Below are 22582 nucleotides of genomic sequence, written 5' to 3'. Positions count from 1 at the left end.
CAAACAATAAAGGTCTCAGAATTGATCCCTGTGGTATGTCACTGGACGTCAGCCTCTAGTCACATGAACAGCCTTTCACCATCATCCTCTGTCACCTATCTCTAAGCCGATATTGGATGCCAAGTTACCCTGGATCACATATGCTTTTAACTTCTATGTCAGTCATAGGGTTAAGAAATAGAAACTATGCAGGTGGTAGTTGACGGAAAGTATTTCTGTCTGAATATATTTTTGATTAGTATACAATAATGAATGAATTGCAGGTTGAAGGGTCTAGGTCCAAAACGTCAGATTTCCTGCTCCTCTGATGCTGCTTGGCCTGTTGTGTTCATCCAGCTCCACACCTTGTCATCTTGGATTCTCCAGCATCTGCAGCTCCTATTATCTCTGTCTTCTTAAATGTATTTTTTTCTATCTAAGATTGGATTGTAAACATACAGAGATGTAGCAAAATGAGCACTGTATGGATCTTGGCAAGCTTTACCGGCTAATGAAAATGTCATTCAGGCTTTTAAACATTTATTGCCCCTCTGCTTGAGGGATCATAAGGAGAAAAGAAATAAAAATGGTTGGCTGCACAGTCCCACTCTGCCATTCAATGTAATTATGGCTGATATTGTACACTCAGTTCCAGGGTTCTGAACTATTCCCTTATTCCTGACTTCCCTTAACATCAAAACAGCTACAAACTCTGTCTTGAATATTCCCGCGACTATATATCCATAGCTTTTTGAGTTTAAAAAAAATCAAAGATTAATAATTCAGTGAGTGAAGAAACTGCTCCCATTTCAGGTCTAAATGGTTGAGCCCTTATTCTCCTTGCTGTAGATTTCACAACCACAAGAAACATTTTCTCAGTGTCGACTCAATCAAACTCACCCAGCCTGTCTATATCCCTCTGTGACCTCTTTGCACCCTTCTTACCGCTTACCGTATTCAATTTTCTTTTCACCAGACAGCTTCTATCACTAAATGAATGTCAGCACAACTTCTGTGTCACGGGTCTGATGTGGCCATCAACACATCAAAGTTTATTCATAAAGATTTTCTTTTTGCATTTTTTCCTTCTGAAAGCACAGCTTGTTGTTGAGGTGCATTTTACACAGGCATCAATAGCCACCAGTCTCCTGATATTGTCATTCATTTTACACGAGTGGGAGATTCTACCATAAGGGCTATCACTGCCAATTCATTGCCTGTACTTAATTATTGTCCTTTCTCAGGGCAATGGTAGGGGGCCGACTCTGGACAGGAATTAAAACTGAATGACAGCTAACCCTTTTAATCCATTCTACTGCTTTAGGACATTACAACCAATTACCCTCCTCCTACTGCTGCCTGGGCTGAGGTTTCTTGACTCACCCTTATCAATGAAACATTATGGCTTAGTATCACAGTGAACAAGACTTCGCTGCTGAATTGTCAGGAGAACCACAGGGGGTTCCATGTGATGTAGAAAAGATGCCCACCCTACAAGTATTATATATTTGTGTTTTGTCACTAGGTTGTTCATTCAAAACAACGCATGGAAATAAAGATTTAGATCGGCATTTAAGAACGCACACAGGTAAGAGTAGTTTTAGGTCATACCACTGCCTAAATCCTCTCAAATTTAGGTAACTTTTGTCATTTTCTTTTCAGATCAAATACAGTTGATAAGTAAACAAAACCAACATTTTTTAGATTCGAGCTTTAACTTCATACTGTCTATAATGGGGAAAAAAGAAGGAACAAATATTTCAAAGTCCTCTGTTGAATCTGTTGTAAGTGCAGTCCTCACTCTGCATTCCCATTAATTATTATATCTGCCACTGAGAAGGCACACCAGTTAGCATGCATGGAGCTTCCAAACAGCTGAGCAACTGTGCAGCTTAGCAGAACATAATCCTCACTGTTGACCACTGTGTTACATGAGGCTGTCTGTAATATTGCAAGCTATTGATTAGATTTGCCGACACCATATTTTGTTAGTGTAGGGATCTAATCCTACCTGAGATAGTTTGCTAACAATTGGTCTGCTTGATCTGGAATGTGACAGAAGGAACTACGTATTAGACTAAAGAGAAGAGACTCTTGTCTTTAAACGAGATGTAGTTTATTTCATGTTAGCAACAGTGTACAATGATGAAATAGATATTGTTCTAAAGTCTATGTTGAGGTCCTGGATGTTTGGTCTAACTTTTTTAAACTCATAACCTGCTTTCCCAAGTCTATATGACGTATCACAATTGGTGCTGCTTAAAGTTTAACCCTTTCAGACCCTTATAATCTTCATCCAACACTTTCTGCCAACATCTTCCATTGTCAGCTACGATTCTTGAATTTCCACAAACACAGGCTCCCCCTTGGTTTTGCAGATCTTTGCTGATTCATTGTCTAAGGTTAATGTTAGTAACATTGTTGGGAGGTTATTCATTGGCTGGAGCCAATCATGTCTGAATCCTGTTCTGTACTGACTTAGTATCCACCTGCTTTCATTTTTTTAGAAGGAGTCCATGAGTTGCAGTCACAGTACCCATGTTCATTGCCCTATCCCTGAATCAGCAGAACTGAGGTCAATAGTAGGACTCTTACATCTATATCTGAAAGAATCTGCTAACCATGCACTGGCTAAAAATGTGGAACTGGGGATCCTCGGGTGTAAGTGACTCAGAAACTTATTACCTTTACCTGTATAATATCAGTGTTGCAAAATTTATGGTTTTAATCCAAAGGCTTTTTCCATGAGTAAGGATTTTATTAATGAAGTTATTGCCTTTGTCTATCATGTTATGTTTTTTGCTGGCCATCTGTGGATAGGAATGGATTACTACAACTGAGGTGGTAATGCAGTGTGCACTTCTGAATCAGAAGTGCTGATTCAGCTGCTGATATTGCCCAGGAAAGTTCTTTCCCTTCAGCAATGTGTAGTCTACCTGTAGGGTGGTAGGTCTGTATTTGTGTGAATTTGCAGCAATTTGGGGGGAGCTTGTACATGTTATGTTTTGCTGGTACTTGTTTCAGCTCTACTTGGCCATATAACCGTTCCATGCATGGCAGAAGAGGGTAGGTGATCCAATCATGCAATCATTACCATTTTATTTTACTTGGTCCTTCTTTTCAAAACCTGCTGGAAAATTGCTTTGAGTTATTCTCTTAATTTGCAAGATGACTGTCATTGAGTTCTTACCCTGCAGAAATCAGAACCAGTTACTGCAACCAAGGTGAAATGTTCTTTTCAATCAGTGCTGTCAAGCTCCCATTGTGCATTGATTGATTGTCTCAAATTGTGCCGTAAGCCCAAATAGTTAAATAGCTATCATAAACATCGCCGATCCTGACTTATTTACCTCATTCCAAAGTGGAATGACATGAGCATTTCAAGTCGCACGCATTTGTTTAGGAAAATGAAGACTAGTAATGCAGTCCATCTGGAAAAGCCTGTATGTTTTTGGGATATATTCTGTTTTAAACCATGTTGTTTTGCAGGCGAAAAGCCTTTCAAATGTGACACTTGCAACAAGCGATTCAGTCGTCTGGATAAACTGAAGATGCACAATCGTTCACACACTGGAGAGAAGCCTCATAAATGCCAACATTGTGACTATGCGGCAGCAGACAGCAGCAGCCTAAAGAAGCACCTCCGGATCCATTCTGACGAGCGTCCATTTAAATGTCAGATATGTCCTTACGCTAGCCACAGCTCTAGCCAGCTCATTATCCATCTCCGCTCTCACACTGGTAAGGCTGCTTACACCAGGTGCGGTTTAGATTGGAAAGACGTGCGTAAGGAGGTTGTTGTGCATTGAATGGGGAAACAGTAAAACAACTTGTTCCAGAAACCTAATTTCACAGCGTTTAGCCTGCTCACTTCCTAACTCTCCAGAATACTCCTCAAATACATACAATTAGTTCTATCAATTTCTGCCTAAAGTTTGGAAGAAGAACCCCACCAAAGTAATGTCGTAACAATCTAGCCGACTTTTTTTTAAACTGGTTTGCTGTATATGCCAATTGTACCAAACGTAACAATTTAATTCTCCAAGAAATTCAGACGAGAGTCTGCTTTAGATGGCTCAGACCCATGGTGCAAAACCCATTCAGGGTCTTTTGTCATTTCCTGACTCTCAGCGTTGGCCGCATTTAGCAGAACATATTAAAATGGAAACAGATAACGATGAATCATGTTGCTACTGATTTATATTTATATTTTTTAGAACTGTCATTGATGACACCTCTTAACATGAACCATAAATATGAAATTAATATTTGAAAAAAATGTATGGACTGTGGCTATTTTGAGACTCTACCTTTGACTACGCCTTAACCTGTAAACATCTGTAGATCACTATGAAAAGTACCCTTCCATACTGCAAAACCAAAGTTTCTCCAGTGTTTTTCTCATACATTTTATAATGGAGGTCAGCCTCTTCTCTGCACTGCCTCCTGGATTCCACTGTAGCCTGTATTGACTGTAATGTTCAAAATGCAGTCTGGATTGCAATGTAATTTCATCTTTAATTCTCCTGACGTGCTGTCCACTATGTGGCTTATCATCTTATTAACTTCTTTTGGTTGTTTCTCTGCATTAGTTGATCACATTTACCATTACGTTTGTTTAGCCTTGTTAAATATTTCATCACCATTTGCAGTATATTAGGTCACACATTAGTTCCTTAATGTGTGGTACTTTGCATTTGTGTGTGTTATATGTTATGCACCATTGATATTCTTTTGGATATCTTTTCTCCGTTCTCTTGGTTTGGTATCTTCTCTAAACCTAACCATTTAGCTGCTAACTGAATTTAAAAAAATATACTTTCATGGGATGTGGGTGCCGCTGCTAGGCCAGCATTAATTGTCCAACCCTAATTGCCCAGAGGGCAGTTGAGAGGCAACCACTTTGTTGTAGGTTTAGAATCACATGTAAGTCCAACCAAATAAGGATGGTAGTTTCCTTTACGGAAACACACTAGTGAATGAGATGGGCTTTTCCAACAATTGACGTTGGTTTTGTGGCCATCATTAGACTACTAATTTCAGATTTTTAATTGATTCCAAATTCCATCACCTCCCCAAGGTGGGATTTGAACTGGGGTCCCCAGATCGTTGCTGTGGTCTCTGGACTAATAATCTAGTGATTATACCACTAGGCCACTGCCTCCCAAACAATAAAAAAAATGAGATAATGGGAACTGCAGATGCTGGAGATTCCAAGATAATAAAATGTGAGGCTGGATGAACACAGCAGGCCAAGCAGCATCTCAGGAGCACAAAAGCTGACGTTTCGGGCCTAGACCCTTCATCAGAGATGAAGTCTGATGAAGGGTCTAGGCCCGAAACGTCAGCTTTTGTGCTCCTGAGATGCTGCTTGGCCTGCTGTGTTCATCCAGCCTCACATTTTATTATCATATAATAAAAAAAATGAACAGGATGATGAGCCATATGGTCTAAATGTGGAGTTCAAGTAAGGGAAATTAAAATGAAACTTCATAGCTATTGAAGGATTGAGTCTCAAGATACTGTATTTCCTCCAACTCAGATATTACTACTTTAAAATAAAATTATACTTTCCACTAGGATTTATTCTGAACATTTTGTGTGGTTCTCAACCTAAACAGTTAGCACACCCATCAGTAACAGGTTGAATTCTCGTAATTCATTGCAGATTATGTCTGCTTTTACAGTTCAGATTCTGATATCATGTCGGTGCAGACAACCATGGAGTTGACTGATTGCTGAAACCAATGGAAAACAGGCTGAACCAATATTCTGCAATCAATAAAAATCATTCATTTGGTATATTTTCAACAGCAAGATGATCTTAGTTACTCTCACTGCACTTCACTGCTAATCTTTCTCCTGTTCAAATCTACCTCTGTTTCTTTCTCAAGTCATTTCTTTCCCTCTTTTAATGAGACTGATTTTTTGATTTCTGCATTGGCGCCAGGTCTTACAATGCCATATTTAAAATTCTTATCCTTGTGTTCAAATCCCTGCATAACCTCACCCCACTCTAGCTCTATACCTCCTGAAGGCCTAAAAACAAATCTCTGTTCTCTTCCAGTTCTGGCCTCCTGTGTATCACCTGATGTTGTTGTCCTATCATTGGTGACTATGCCTTCAGCTGCTCAGGTTCTGGAATTCCTATCTAACCCCTTCACCCTCAAGGCTTTGCTTAAAATTTGTGTTTTTGAGTAGGTTTTTCATTTGGTACCCTATTTTGGGTCAGTCCTGATACCACACTGAAAGTGAATCACAAGATTCTGGGTGCTCCTTTAGGGTTTAAATGCAAATTCAAGGTTGTCACACCAGTGTCATGCTGAGGAAGCATCGCACTGTCAGAGGGATGACAGGCTTAAATAAGGCACCACCTGCTGGCTTGAGTGGACGGAGTAGATCCAATGGCACCATTTTGAAAAAGAGCAAGGAGTTAGAACCATTGTTTTGGCCAATATTTAACCATCAGTCAACAGGATAACAAACAGATTGTCTGCTCATTATCACATTGCTGTTTGTGAGACTTTACCGAACACAAATGAGCTGCTATACTTCCTTCATTTCAGAAGTGACTACATTTCAAAAAATACTTAGTACTTTTGAAGTATCTGGCGGTTGTCAACATTGCTGTATAACTGTGTCTTTCTTTCTTCTGTCCTAACAGAACAGGGTTTGCACATGGCTTAGTGGTTAGCACTGCTGCCTGATAGCACCAGGGTTTGATTCTACCTTCAGGCGACTGTCTGTGTGGAGTTTGCACATTCTCCTGGTGTCTGTGTGGGTTTCCTCAGGGCGCCCTTCCCACAGTCCAAAGATGTGCAGGTTAAGTGGATTGGCCATGCTAAATTGCCCACAGTGTCCACGGATGTGCAAGCTTAGCAAATCAGGCGTGGGAGACAGAGGATTAAGGGATATGTAAGGGGGAGGTGGCGGATCTGGGTGGGATGCCTGTTGTGGACTCAGTGGACTGAATGGTCTCTTTCTGCACTCTAAGGATTGTATGATTCTAACATCTGTCTTAATATCCAGTTTTGGCTTAATGTCAAATTTTGTTTGATTATGCGTGTTAATGCCTTGGAATGTTTTACTGTGTTAATAGCACGATATAAATGCAGTTTGATGGTTGCTGACTTTTATGAATATTATTATTCATCAATGTTATTTCTGACTTAAAATCTAAAAAACAATAAACTAATACAACATTAGGAATGTTATTCTGTATAAGACTCAATGTATTAGGACAGATTTTGCTGTTGATGTAGTTCCAGAGACTAGGAATTTCAGTTCACAAGATAGATTCAAGGTGTTAAGTCTGTTTTCCTTAGAGAAAGGAGATTTGACAGAGCATTTAAAATCACGAGGAGTCTGGCGGATGGATAGGGAGAAATTGTTCACACTCATGAAAGCATTGAAAGGCATAAGTCACAGATTTGATTCTGTAGTTAAAATAAAGCAAAAGTGATACGAGGAAAAGTTATTTTTTCGCACAGCAAATACTTAAGATTCGAAATGCATTAATGTGATAGAGGTAGGTTCAATTGAGCCTTTCAAAAGGGAATTAGATAGTTATCTGAAAAGGAAGCATGCCCAGGATTATGGAGAGAAGAGGTAAGTGCTGGTTGGTTAGCAAATGAACTCTGATCATTAACTTGCCGGGTTTAAAATTTAAACTAAGCCCCACAGTTAACTACCAGTTGGCATATAACTGGTGCATTCTCCATGGCAAGACTTCTACTAATCAGAGTCAAATTAGCAACCAATCAGGACTTTTCTTCTAACAGTACAAACATTGTTTTCTCTTTACCTTGGTATTTCTTGTGAATTGTCCTGATGAAAAGCTTTGTCAAAATGAGTATTTTTTTCCAGAAAGAACCGTATTCTATCTTAACAAATGACATATGTGTGTGCATAAATTATCCAGCAACTCCAGGTGAGGGACGTCTGCAGTTAAATGTCAATATATAAATATTGCCATCTGTGTTGCATCTCTTTGGCCATTAAATTTGCCAAACGGTATGTCATTGACTGCCTGCTCATTGAAATGCATCAAATGCAATGAAGATGCTATTTTTGCCAATGTCGCAGAAAACTAAGTCCTGCCATTATACCTGAAGTCCCCTTTGTGCAACTTTTTAACTGTTCAATACTGTCTCTCTGAAAATAAACTGGAGCCTTACTCCAGGATTAATTATTGGAGTCTTTAAGTGTACTGAATTCACAATTTAAACATGTTCTTAGTTTTATTTTAACACATCGGTTCTGTCTCTTAATCTTTCTTTCTGTTTTTCTTTTTTGCACTTGAGCTGGCATTGAATTCGCACGCTGTAATTACACGTAACTCATTCTTGTGCTGTTAATTTCACAGTCCTTTGATCTGATCGGTTAAGGAGATACACATTGGATGCCTGTTTACTTGGTCTCACATATCCTTTATTCCTCACTGCCCTGTATCAGCTTGCACATTCAGTGACTTAGTGCAAAAAAAATGTATTGAGCAGTGGAGAGCCTAACATGGCAGATGTTAGATAATTTCCTGCTTTGAACTCTTCCTCATAATTCTCTGGTTGAAATGGAGTTATGCTTTACAAACACACTTTGGGACTAACATTTAAATTTAAGTAAACACAGCATAAGGTCACTCAGAGTTTGTTGGTTTGATGAAATAAGTTTGTAGGCTGGGAAGGTGATTATAAATTCTGGTTTCAGCATTTAAAAAAAATAGATTATCTCATTTTTATATTGCTCTTACATTTGATATTTCTTGCATCATACTTCTATTTGCATAACAACTTTCAGATTAGAATAATGGAAAATTCCATAAAAAGGCAAGCTTCAAATTCTATGACACATAAAAGCTGTAATGGAACCACCAAGCGGAGGCTTGGAGACTGCTTTGCAGAACATCTACTCTCGATTCGCAATAAAGAACTGCACCTCCCAGTCGCGAACCATTTCAACTACCCCTCCCATTCCTTAGACGACATGTCCATCCTGGGTCTCCTGCAGTGCCATAATGATGCCACCCGAAGGTTGCAGGAACAGCAATTCATATTCCGCTTGGGAACCCTGCAGCCCAATGGTATCAATGTGGATTTCACAAGATTCAAAATCTCCTCTCTCCCCACTACATCCCAAAACCAGCCCAGTTCGTCCCCGCCTCCTTAACCTGTTCTTCCTCTCGCCTATCCCCTCCTCCCACCTCAAGCCGCACTCTATTTCCTACCTCCTAACCTCATCCCGCCGGCTTGACCGGTCTGTCCTCCCCGGACTGACCTACCCCCTCCCTACCTCTCCACCCATACTCTTCTCTCCACCTATCTCCTCCTGTACCAATCTTCGGTCCACCTCCCCCTCTCTCCCTACTTATTACAGAATCCTCTCCCCATCCCCCTTTTCTGATGAAGGGTCTAGGTCCGAAACAGCAGCTTTTGTGCTCCTGAGATGCTGCTTGGCCTGCTGTGTTCATCCAGCACCACACTTTGTTATTTTGGATTCTCCAGCATCTGCAGTTCCCATTATCTCTAATGTGACATCTATTTACTTAGCAAACTTACCCTCCATGCTGTATGACTCTATGACTTAGGCTGGAAAGGATAAATGAAATCCTAGATTTACTCCTTGGCCTGTATCAAGTCAGCTAATTGCAGTGAGTTTAGTGAAAGTGGTAGGATTAACTTCAGGACCTTTGATTGGAAAGGTGATCAGAGTTTCTGTTCCTGATTTCTAATGAATGACAACTGCAGGAAGTACACAATTTCTGTAAATGAGTGTGGAATAGGACTTAGCTTTCCTAACAGTGATATGATCTGCCGTCATTACTGTCAAATGTGACAATAAATGTGAATAAATAGCGGCTTAGTTATCGGGATTGAAGAGTATCTTGCATGTTGTTTAGCAAGGTTTTAGTCTCTCCAGGAGGTGGAGACAGAAAGAAGGAAGAAGTGTAAGAACTTCCTGAGTGTTGTGCGTTTCCTTATACATTAGGGCTTACACCTTGAGCTTGTGTGAGATTGAATTGTTGGGCTTTGTCATTATCTGAGTGGATCTTAACTTCTGCCTCTGGGATGAGCTGATTAATTAACTCAAAAACACACTTAAGCAAAACGAATTTGTGTGTTTGTTAAACAGCCATTAATGAGAAACTAGTAAATCTACCCTAGGATTTGCTTCCCATATCATTTCAATTTCTCACATTGAAATTTGTAGTTTCATTTGAATGTTGCTAGGCTGCCTGCAGTGAGCCTGGAGGACGGTTTTGCTCAAAGGAGGAGTTTCTTTTAATGAACTTGCAACATGAGCATCATTTTAAGTTTGTCGATGCTCAAAACAAAAGGGAAACTGGAGGGACAGTGACAGTGTGAGATGATGATCTTTGATACTCAGTGACTTGGACTTGTAAATTTCCCTGTGCTGAAGTAGCACCAGTATTTCCAACGTTTCCCTTTCCTGTACTTGACCAAAGAATAAGATGTAAAGAAACTGTTCTGATGGACATATGTCAGCATCTTGATCTCACACTACAGCCTTGGAATAACCAGAGGATAATGTAATTTAAAGTATCTGAATGTTGCACTTGTGGTTACACCTCCTGGTCATTTGTGTGTAAGTCACTTTGAGTTTCTGAGTGCACCACAGAAGGACCAGAACTCCTTTCCTCTCACAAGTGAAATTAGTTGTAAAGAATTATACTGATGATGAAATTTAACCATTCTAGGTACCATTTGTGGAGATGCTGACCCTATTTTACTTCTGAACAGGAGAAGTTGTTTCTTCTGAACGTAGGCTCTCTGTTCAATCTGGCTGATGGTACTTATGCTAAACCTTCGTACCTCAAAAAAAGGACTGTAAAGAAAAGCACATTTATATGGAAGAAATATAACATGAACATAATAAGAACATTACCTAAAATGTTCCCAATGTTTGGACTATTTTGATGGTGCCTTGTGGGAAGAGCTGGAGAGACCCAGTTGAAAATGTTGCACATCATGGTTGAAGAACAGACATAGTCAGAAATCACATGACACAAGGTTATGGTCCAACAAGTTTATTTGAAAACACAAGCTATTAGTGTCTCACTCCTTCTTGAGGTGTTAGTGACACAGGAAGTATCAGACTCAAAATTTATAAGTAAAAGATCTAAGAATCACACCACTGATGAGGATGTACTAAACAAACCTAAGATGTTGTTAAATTTTTAATCCGTTAGAAGGTTTTAATTGATTAATATGTATATGTAAGTCCCCAAATTGCATTAAAGTCACTTTTCGCAGCAAACTATCCAACCTCAAGGACGACATCAACCACAACACCATACAATCTACGCAAGACATGGACACTACCGCCACACATGGGAACACCACCCACTACATGCACGTCGGATGCTCAAGTGACTCGGCCAATGCCGTCTATCTCATGTGCTGCCCCGAGGCGTGGTATATTGGCGAAACCATGCAGACACTACGACAATGGATGAATGGACTTTGCACAACAATCACCAACTGGGTTTATTCCCTCCCAGTGGGAGAACACTTCATTGGTCAAGGACACTCGGCCTCGGTTTTTCAGGTAAACGTCCTCCAAGGCGGACTTCGGGATACACAATAACGTAGAGTTGCCGAGCAGATGCTAATAGCCAGGTTCGATACCCATAAGGACGGCATCAACTGGGATCTTGGGTTTATGTTGCACGACCAGTTGATCCCACCACACTATACGTTGACATACACACGTGCGCACACTCAGTTATACAAACATGCCCACCCACATACACACACACACACACACACTCACAGATCTTCTCTCGCACACGCACATGTGCGTTTACACACTCGCATTCACACACGCACTCTCCCTCTCACATATGCACATTCTGTCTCTTACTCTCACACACTCTGTGTCTTTCTCTCTCTGTGTGTCTCTCTCTTTCTCTCTCTCTCTGTCACTCGCACGCACACACGTGCAAATCAATGGGGTGAATTTGTATTTGCAGATACATTCTGTTTCGTTCCAAAAGCACACAACTTATATACAGTCAGCCGATGTGCTGTTTTATAAATTCTCACTTCAGAAATAAGACCAGCCTGACTCCAAACCAGAACACAAACAGATTCTAAACAAGGCCTCACACCTAACATGCATTCTTTGACCTAAAATGTCACCTTTTCTTTACACAGATAGAACCTTTAGTTCTCAGGGCAGTGACTTCAAAGGGATTCAGGGTTTTACATATACATGTTAATGAGTTAAAACCTTCTAATTGATTAAAGATTAACAACATCTTAGGTTTATTTGGTACATCCTCATCAGTGGTGTGACCCTTTGATCTTTTCCTTATAAATTCTGTGTCTGCTTCAACCTCTCTCACTAACAGCTGAAGGAGTAAGACACCAAAAGATTGTGTTTTCAAATAAGCCGGTTGGACTATAACCTGGTGTTGTGTGACTTCTGACTTTGTCCACCCCAATCCAACACGGACACTTCCACATCACAAAGAGCAGACATGTAACTGATGGAGAGAAGCTGCAGCATGGTACCCTTTGGCTTGAACCGAGATGGGATTCTCTCCAAGCCAGACGATGAACTTAGCAACTAATCAGTTATTTCTGTTTTCTTCAGATTCTGTACTCTTTCCTCATGCTTTGTTTTGCATGTAAGACACAGACATTTTTCCAATTAGTGCACACTGTTTTTTTTAACTTTTACAAATATTTCTGCAAACTTTAATGTTCAATATCTTTGAGAGCCTGTTTACAAAAGTCTACTTGTGAATTCCATTTTTTTCCTGCAATTTTTATTTATTTTTCTTTCTTTCATGGGATGAGGGTGTGGCTGGCTACACCAGCATTTATTGCCCATCCCTAGTTGCCCAGAGTACAATTAAGAGTCAACCACATTGCTGTCGGCCTGAAATCCAGTGGAGGCCAAGCCAGGTAAGGCTGGTAGTTTCCTTCTGTAAAGGGCATTAATGAACCAGATGGGTTTCTCCTAACAATCAACAATTGATTTATGGTCATCATCAAACTCTTAGTTCCACATTTTTTTTGACTGAACTCAAGTTCTACTACCTGCCATGGCAGGATTTGAACCTGAGTCCCCAGAATATTATCTGAGTTTCTGGATTATCAGTCCAGTGATAATAGCATTAGGCCATCACCTCCCCCTTGGAAAATGTGGATATTGCTGGTTGGACGAGCATTTATTACCTACCTGTAATTTCCCAGGAGAAGGTGGTGGTGAGCTGCCTTCTTGAACTGCTGAAGTCTGTTTGGTATTAGTACACCCACAATGCCTTTAGGGAGGACATTTTGGGATTTTGCTCTTCTGTCAATGAAGAAATAACATTATCTTTCCAAGTCAGGTTGGTGAATGACTTGGAGCAGATCTTGCAGGTGATGGTGTTCTCATGTATCTGCCTTTGATTTTCTAGGTGGTGGTAGTCATGGGTTTGGAAGGTACTGTCAAAGGAGGCTTTGTGATGGTCTGATGGTCACACATTTGCTACTTTGTGCCAGAGGTGAAGAGAGTGGAAGTTTGTGGATGTGGTGCCAATCAAGTGGGCTACATTGTCCTAGATGGTGCAAAGTTTCTTAAGTATCATTTGAGCTGCAATCATCCAGGCAAGTGAAGAATATTCCATTGCATTCCTGACTTGTGCCTTGTAGATGGTGAATGGCCTTTGTGAAGTCGAGAGTTGAGATACTTTCTGAAGGATTCCTAGCCTGTGACCTGCTTTTTTAACCACTATATTTGTGACTGGTACAGGTCGGTTTCTGTTAGATGGTAACCTCAAGGATATTGATAGTGTAGAATTCAGCAAGGATAATACCATTGAGAGTCCAGGGGTAAGATTTTCTCTTGTTGGAGCTGGTAATTGGAGGTAATTATGTGGCACGACTGTTACTTGTCATTCTTCGGCCCAGATCTGGATATTGTTCAGGCCTTGCTGTGTTTAGACATGCACTGCTTTAGGATCACAGGAGCTGCAAATGGTATGGAACATTGTGCAATTGTCAGTGAACATCTCCACTTCTGACTTTCTGGTGGAGGGAAGGCCATGAATGAATTAGCTAAAGCTGCGTCAACCTAGCGTACTACCCTGAGGAATTCCTGCAGACATGTCCTGGAGCTGGAATATCAACCTTCAACAACAACAGCCACCCTCCAATTCACCAGGTATGACTGTGTCCAGAAGAGCATTTTCCCCTGATTCCCATTGACTTTCAATTTGGTATAATTCCTTGATGCTATGCTTGGTCAAACATAGCCTTGACACCTCACCTCGCCGTATTTGTGTGTTCCTTGTGTTTTGTGACCTAATGACTTGTTATTTTATTGCCCCATCCCATGTCATGACTCAACGAAAGGAGTACCTGAGAAAAATTTCACTGAGATACCCTGAGGACATTATTATAATGTTGGTGCATGTGCCTCTTCCTCCTCTACATGGTGTCGACCTGTCTATATGGCAGTAATAGTCTTATCCAGTTCCTGCTGTGACTTCTGATGTTTGGTGAAAGACTTGAGACACACATTACCTTCTGTGCTTTTTATTCCTGCTTCCACTGCAGGCCTGGCCCAATTTAAGGCTCTTGGTCTAGCTGTGCAGAGATTATTGCTGCAAAATTCTGATGTAAACATTCATCAATGATCGGAGCATGCCTCCATGCTGGTCCTAGATTGAAGGGGAAAAGATATGAGCAATGCATTGGCCTTTCTCTGATCAGCAGTTTACAATTCAGCTTACCTTTCCTGGCTCATCAGCCATCCGTTTGACAGGAATTTTGTTTAGAGCATGTGCTCCATTTTTAGGTAGACTGGCAGTGAGCTACTTAGAATGAGCATATCTAAGTACGCATGTAAGTTATTGCCCACTCCTGCAAGCATGCCCCTCCTCTCAACTGTACCTGCTAATTTTTATTCCTTCTCTTTTGCTGATCTTGCCCCAGCAAACATCCTTTGTATCTCGCCAACCTCAGTCTTCAACCCCAAACACAGTCCAGTAATGATTTTACCTGATCTTACATGTCCATTAGTTGGGACAGCCATTCTGCTGCTCAGAGCTGGTAGTGACCATGTATTGAACCTGGACTTCTTAATCTTTGTAGCTCATTATTTCACTGGGTGGTGCATTCACCCAGGAAGGTGTTGGTACCCACGAACTGTAAGTTGTGCTGCAGTATTAAGTGAAGAATTGGGGAAAGGATGTTAATTGCTGTGAAATTACTCACCAGCAATTCTAAAAAGCCACACAGGAAGTAAATGATTGTACTGCAAGAGGTTATTGTTATATTGTGATAAAGCCACAAACTATGTTTTTGCAAATAATTGCCATTTGAAAGCTCTTTTAATAACATGCAGCGACATGTGCCTCCAGTTACTAAAAGAGTGCAAAACAATTTAAACTGGGCCCCAATTTGTTTATGTGCATAGCTACAGCTGGAGTTCCTCAGCTGCTGTGGAATGTGAAGGCTACCACTATAAGATAACAAGGACTCCTGCTCAAGCACACTTGCAAATTTGTATTGCAAATATTGAATAAATGATACAAATAGTTTAGTTGCACATCACAATCATGATGGAATCCATGAACTGATCCCACATATATGTGTGTTAATGCTATCAACCATTTCTACTGTGTTGTATTGTGTTCTTGAAGGATTAGCAGATCAGCTTTAATTATCACCTGATAATTAAAGTTGTAAAGGATCTCTATAGCTGTACTTTAAGAGGAGAAAAGGAAATATATACCAGTAAACGGTTAATTTTTTTTTTTGCAGAGCGATGATGACCAAAAGCAAAAGCTCAGAAAAGTTTTGGCAATTATCTGTAGCGCGGGTTGTGGGCAAGGTTGTTGACTTGCTCGCCCAGCTGGCTTGTTCTCTTCATTTCTGAAGAAGGGTCCAGACCCGAAACATCAGCTTTCCTGCTTCTCTGATGGTGCTCGTCCTGCTGTGTTCATCCAGCTCTACACCTTGTTACCTTTTCTATATTTTCATATGTTTGCATTTTTAATAGAAATCGATCCAACTCGTCCGCGTCAATCAGTCATCTCAATCTGACCTGGCCCAATTTGCCAGCATTTGGCACATGTCCCTTTAAACCTTACCTATTTACATGCACATGCAAATGCACTTCAAATGTTGTAATTGTACCTACCTCCACCACGTCCTTTGGCTGCTCATTCCATACTCACACCGCCCTCTGCATGAAAATATTACCCATCAGGATTTTTTAAAATCTTTCCCCTCTCGCTTTGAAACTAAGTCTTCTAGTTTTGGACTCCCCCTAACCTAGGGAAAAGAGCTTGGCTATTCACCCTGTCCATGCCCCCCATGATTTTATAAACCTGTATAAGGTCACCCCTTAGTCTCCGACGCTGCAGGGATAAAAGCCCCAGTCTTTCAGCCTTACCCCATAACACAAATTCTCCACTCCTGACAACATCCTTGTAAATCTTTGCTGCACCCTGTCAAATTTAACAACATCCTTCATTTAGAAGGGAGACCAGAATTGAATGCAGTACTCTAAAAGTGGCCTCACTAATGTCCTGTACAGCTGTCATTTGACATCCCAACTCCTATTCTCAGAGTTATGACCAATGAAAGCAAGTGTGTCAAATGCTTTCTTTGTCACCCTGTGTACTTGTGATTTCACCTTCAAGGAACTAGGAAGCCGTGAGTCTCCTTGTTTGTCAACACTCCCCAGGGCCCTACTATTAACTATATAAGTCCTGCTCTGCTTTACATTGAACATTTGCTCCTCAAGGCCTTTACAAGTCCAGCTACACATTTGTCCAGATGTATTTCAAGTTTTAAAAGCTAGAAAATGAGCTTTTCCTGTGGCTGTTGAGTAAAATTGTTATTATTTAATTCTAAAAGAATCAAGTCTAGCATCTTCTCATTTGCATTAAAATTATGCTGTTCTTGGTCAACTTCCCTGCTCTTGTCACTGCATACTCTTCCATTGCTTATCTTTGGTTTTGAATTTTATGTGGCTTCTTTGTTTATGTACTGAGAGATTCCACCTTATTGTTCTCTTAACCAAAATGAGTACATAAAGCAATAGAGATAGTAAGAACCGTCAATGCCAGCATCAGAGATAATACAGTGTGGAGCTGGAGGAACACAGCAGGCCAGGCAGCACCAGAGGAGCAGGAAAGTTGACATTTCGGATCGGGACCCTTCTTCAGAAAACACAAACCACCACCTTTGTTTAAGATAACAAGGTGTAGAGCTGGATGAAAACAGCAGGGCAAGCTGCATCATAGGAGCAAGAAAACTTGACGTTTTGGGCCTAGGCCCTTCTTCAGAAATGGGGGAGGGGAAGGGGGTCCTGAAATAAATAGGGAGACATGGGGAGGCGGATAGAAGATAGATAGAGGAGAAGATAGGTTGAGGGGAGACAAACTGGTCACACAGAGGCGGAGATGGAGGCAGTAAAGGTGAGTGTAGGTGGGAAGGTAGGGAGGAGTTAGGTCAGTCCAGGGAGGACTGACAGTCAAGGGGGCAGCATGAGGTTAGCAGGTAGGAGATGGTGTTGGGGCTTGAGGTGGGAGGAGGCGATAGGTGGGAAGAAGAACAGGTTAGGGTGTCGGGGATGAGCTGGGCTGGTTTAGGGATGCGGTAGGGGGAGGGGACATTTTGAAGCTTGTGAAACCCACATTGATACCATTGGGCTGCAGGGTTCCCAAGCGGAATATGAGTTGCTGTTCTTGCAACCTTCGGGTGGCATCATTGTGGCACTGCAGGAGGTCCAGGATGGACATGTCATCTAAGGAATGGGAGGGGGGAATTGAAATGGTTCGCGACTGGGAGGTGCAATTTTTTCTATTCTCAATGCCAATCTATCCATTTCTTCTTTTGGTTAAAAATATTATGTTTATCATTTGCTGACTCTGGCAAAGGTCTATACTGACTTCCTTCCTTGGGTATTTGGACTTTTCTCATAACAGAATGCAATTTAATGTTGTAAGAAACTTGAGATACAACAGGCATGATAAAGAAAGAGAAGAAAAACACTACCTTGGTTTTGAAAGATACTTTCAGCCCAAAATAATCAATTGGTTCGCTTGACTGTATCCAGCCTTAATGGTATTAAAAATTGACATATTAAGAGAAATAAAGATTTTCATTTTACTATGAATTCTTGGTATGAACTAAAATTTGGACAATGGCAAATAGATCAAGCCAAAACATTTTTCGCAAAAAAGACTGTGATAGTCAGTGTGCATTGAAGTTATTTATCCTGCCAGTGCTGAGTAATTCACTTAAAAGAAACAAATGTAAACATCTTTAGAATAGTTACTCAGTATTGCAATTTATTGTAATTAAAATATTTTTCAGGTACATCATTCTTTTAACAGGACATTCCACAGGTCTTTAAAAATAGATTACACCAAGTTAATAATGATGATATTAGGATAAATATGAAAAGTTTGATCGAAGAAGTGGGACCTAAGGAATATCTCAAAGAAGGAAACAAAGACAGGTGAAGAATTGTAAGGATAGAATTCCAGAGCTTAAGGCCTTGCATGCTAAATGGTTATCAGTGGTGGAGCACTCAACAGACTAGATGCTACAGATACTAGAATTGAAGTGCACTTAACTATGGAAGATTTTGGAGCTGAAGCTGGAGGGATGTGGGATGAGGCCAGGGAGGAATTTGAAAACAATGCTGAGAACTTCAGTTGCAAAATATACTAATTTTAATCTTGTGTTTATAATTTTGTTCTCCTCAGGGGATGCTCCTTTCCAATGTCAATTGTGCGATGCTAAATTTAAAATCAACTCGGACCTAAAGAGACATATGCGCATCCACTCTGGTGAAAAACCCTATCAATGTAGCTTCTGTGATTACCGCTGCGCCATGAAGGGCAACCTCCGATCTCACATCCGTGTAAAGCACAGCATGGAGAACACTTTCAAGTGCTCACAGTGTGACTTCCGATGTGGGAACAAGTCTACATTGCGGCAGCACACAAGGACCCATCAACCGGATAAGCCAATAAAATGCTTGCAGTGCAGCTACTCTTGTGCTAGTAAAGGATCGTTAAAGGTCCATGAAAGAATTCATTCTGAAGATCGACCTTTCAGGTGCAAGTTCTGCTCCTTTGATTCAAAGCAACGCAGCAATCTCCTCATGCATCTTAAAAAGCATCATATAGGCAAAGATAAACTGAGTACTGGGAAGAAAGACGCTGATGGGCAAAAGCAAGGCAGTTCACGGCTAGTGGTCAAACTAGATGCCAAAAAGCCATTCAAGTGTGATATTTGTGATGCAAGTTTTGTCAGAGAGGATTCACTTCGCAGCCATAAGAATCAACACCGTGATTTATCCCACAGCAGTGATAACAGTGCACTAGCTGTTCTCCAGCTGCAGATACATCATGAAAACCAAAACAGCGTTCCTTCTGTGTCTAATCATCTCCAACCAAGATCAGTCACAACCTTTAGTAAAGGAGAAGTGAAGATTATAGTTAGCCAGCAGCTGAGTCCAGCCAATAGCATTGTTCAAGCAGCAGTGAATGAACATCACACATTAAGAGACACTGTGGTGTCTGAGCCAAGTCATCAGAACAGAGGTGATGTGACTTCCAGTAACCAGTTGCAACTGTTGCAGCAGGTCAATTTGATTGCTCCAACTCAAGAAGCAATATCACAGAATGAAACTGAAACTAACTCATCTTTAGAGCAGGAAGCCACCTTACTTAGCCCTATTGATTCCAGTGCCACTGACAGCCTCCATCAGGCACTAATGCAAACCACAGCAGTCGGTAACCAAGCATCTTCAAACAGTCAGTCATTCATCACTGCGTCCACAATCAACTGCTCAGACCTGGATGGCCTAAATGCACTCATTCAAGAGGACAGCAGGGAGGTCACTGTAGTTAGTGACTCTAGCCATACTGTTGCAACCTCTTCCTCATCGTCAGCATCACCTATCTTCTCCTCACCATCTCCTCAGTTGCAGGGACCTAAACATACTTATCCTATCATTCCAGCAGCAGCTCCATCCAGTGTTACGTGCTCAGTATTACAAATTCCATCTCATAATTCATCAGCTGCAGGATTCCCTTCGCAGCCCGAGGAAACAAATGGTCTTTTGGTATCCAGCATTGGCATCAGCACTTCAGGGGTGATTATACAGAGTCTTCCAATGGTTGTTACAACAACACAGCAACAACAAACTGATGATCCACTCTCTGAGCGGGCATTCTACTCTGAATCCAGTGCTTCATCAACCTTAGTGCTACAGGAAGCCTCACAGCTTTCTGATCAACAGACAATGCATCTAACCTCCAGTGGAGACAGCACACAACCTTCCTGTTCAGTAACGGAAACCCAGGGGTGGACAATGTAGAATTATGTTATCAATCTGGATTCTGAATACCGTTGGGTAAAATGCAGTGTTGATGCAGAATCTAATGTCTTTTGAGTTCTGTAGATGGCTGTTGGATGTGGTTATCTTACACAGTAGATCATAAGATGAAATCATGCAATAACAAATTATTTCATATCGTTATCTGACATCTTCAGCTGGCTTTCATAGCTTTGACCATAGATTAGATTTCAGTCTGAATCTTAGTTAATATTTGAAAATGTTTACCGCATTGTTCGTGGGCGCTTCTCCATCCTAAGTACCTAAGGGAAGTGGTGATTGAAAACTAGGAGAATAAGCAAAATTATTAGTGAATCCACAATCTGATGCATGACGAATCTCATTTTGTTCGTTTCGACAATGATTTATTCATTCTGGTTGGAAGAGGGGGGGAAGAGATAATGGGAACTGCAGATGCTGGAGATTTGCTGCTGAGGGGCCAGAGTTGGTCCCGTTCTGTAAGGAGTGATCGGGCCTTCATGATCTTTGGAAGCATTCTCGTCCAGATTTCTGTCTTCTGCAGGTAAGCATTTGAGTGTCTATCACAGGTGTCATGACTTCAGTCGTACAAAGAACACAAAAAGTTAATCAGTACGTTTGTATGTAGATTCAGCAAATATTTGAGAATGCAAATGATGTTGACATTAGTGCGAGGGGAGTGGAGTTACAGAATATGAAAGTCTTGCCACAGTTCTATGGTACTTCAATGAAACAACACCTGGGTAGCTATTCTTCATATTGAAGAAAGGATATATTGCCTTGGAGATGGTACAGTGAAGCTTCACTAGATCAGTTACTGGAAAGAGAAGGCTGAGTAAATTGGAGTGTAAACGAATGATAGGTGATCTCTGGAGTTTAAAAGATTGATGGGTGAGTTTTAAAAAAAACGTACAGGTTTGCGGAAAATTGAATGCCCTGCCTGGAGAATCTGGAAGATGGGGTTACAGGTTCAAGATCAGGGGTCAACTATTTAGGATTGAAGTGGGGAAAAATATATTCAACCGGAGGATGTGAATCTTCAGTATTGACTGGCCCTGGAGGGTTGTGGACATGCCATCATTGAGTGTATTAAAAACTGAGATTGACTGATTTTTGATCTCTCAGGGAATCAGGGTGTGTGGGGAAGAGGGGGGTGGAGACTATGTCAAAGACATGGAGTTGATGGAGAAGGAAAAACTATGATCATATTGCGTGGTGAGGCAGGTTCAAGGAACTGAATGATCAACTCCTGCTTCTGCATCTTATGTTCTTCTAGATCTACATTCATAGGCTGATGTTGTTTATCGTCTAGGCTCACGGGTAAGGGATGGGAACAAAGTTTTGTAAAATCAGTCTTCATCTAGGATGTATCTGATAGGGAGAGATGTTTGAGGGAAAATAACAGTAGTTTTTGTTAGACCTTTATTAAAATATCTTATCAAACGTTTTAACTGGTAAAAGTAAGTAGTACAACTCTGCTAGCTGGAGAGAAACAGCAAAGAAATATGGAGGGCAGAAAAGTGTATAAAATACTCTGTAAATGTATTTCAGTCTTGAAGTTAATGCAGTTGTGCTCAATCATTCTCAAATGGATTTAATTTTAAATTAGAATGAACTAAACCCAGAAAATTATAGCAACTAAACTCATGATTGTCCAGCAGAAAAATAAAATCAAACATTGAATCTATGAATCAACTGGACTTGTAAAATCATCAGTAAGCATAACCAATTAATATTATAATTTAATGGAGGAGCATTTTGTCTATTTTTAAGAAGGTTATTTTGCATAATTTCTATGAACAAATCAACAAAACACCGCAGACAATAAAAGTTATCATGTAAGAAATAAGGTCTTATTGGTCTTGCATTATAACTTAAGTATACTCTGAAAGACATGCCATTCTTCTCTGTCCTGTATGTGTAGTCCCCTCCCAGGTGAGACAACCAGGTTACTCTGTGCTGCCCATGTCACAGCTATACTGTGCTCCTAGCTCACACTGAGCTAGCCTTGGGCTGTTGCTCATTCCGGGACTGCTCAATTATTTTATGGGCTCCTGGGCCAGTGTCTTTGGAACTCTAGTGGGGTGTGGATACTGGTTAGAAGTTCCGCTGCTTAAATGCCATTTTGTTTAGAACTTAAAAGAAAATTCGCACCAAACGCTGCTGTGTACTTCCTGTTTCTTTATGAGATTTTTCTGGCACCATTCCTATTCAAACTTGAGTACTCCACTCACTTCACTCATGCCCC

The 22582-nt window shown here is 40.8% G+C and overlaps 1 protein-coding gene across 1 annotated transcript in view; it reads left to right on the top strand.

Annotated features, from left to right (window-relative positions):
* The window catches only part of zfp64 (zinc finger protein 64 homolog (mouse)), a 63284-nt gene extending 41135 nt beyond the window's left edge, over nt 1–22149 (top strand). The window contains exons 4-6 of the mRNA XM_048550202.2: nt 1505–1567; nt 3469–3720; nt 18716–22149. Of these exons, the coding sequence (XP_048406159.2) occupies nt 1505–1567; nt 3469–3720; nt 18716–20337 (1937 nt within the window). The 3' untranslated portion in view covers nt 20338–22149. The remainder of the gene's footprint in view (nt 1–1504; nt 1568–3468; nt 3721–18715) is intronic.
* The last annotated feature ends 433 nt before the right edge of the window (nt 22150–22582 follow it).

The sequence above is a fragment of the Stegostoma tigrinum genome, chromosome 19 (genome assembly GCF_030684315.1).
Source record: "Stegostoma tigrinum isolate sSteTig4 chromosome 19, sSteTig4.hap1, whole genome shotgun sequence".
Lineage (NCBI taxonomy): Eukaryota > Metazoa > Chordata > Chondrichthyes > Orectolobiformes > Stegostomatidae > Stegostoma > Stegostoma tigrinum.
Note: the sequence above shows the minus strand (reverse complement) of the source record. Positions and strands in the feature narration are given on the sequence as shown.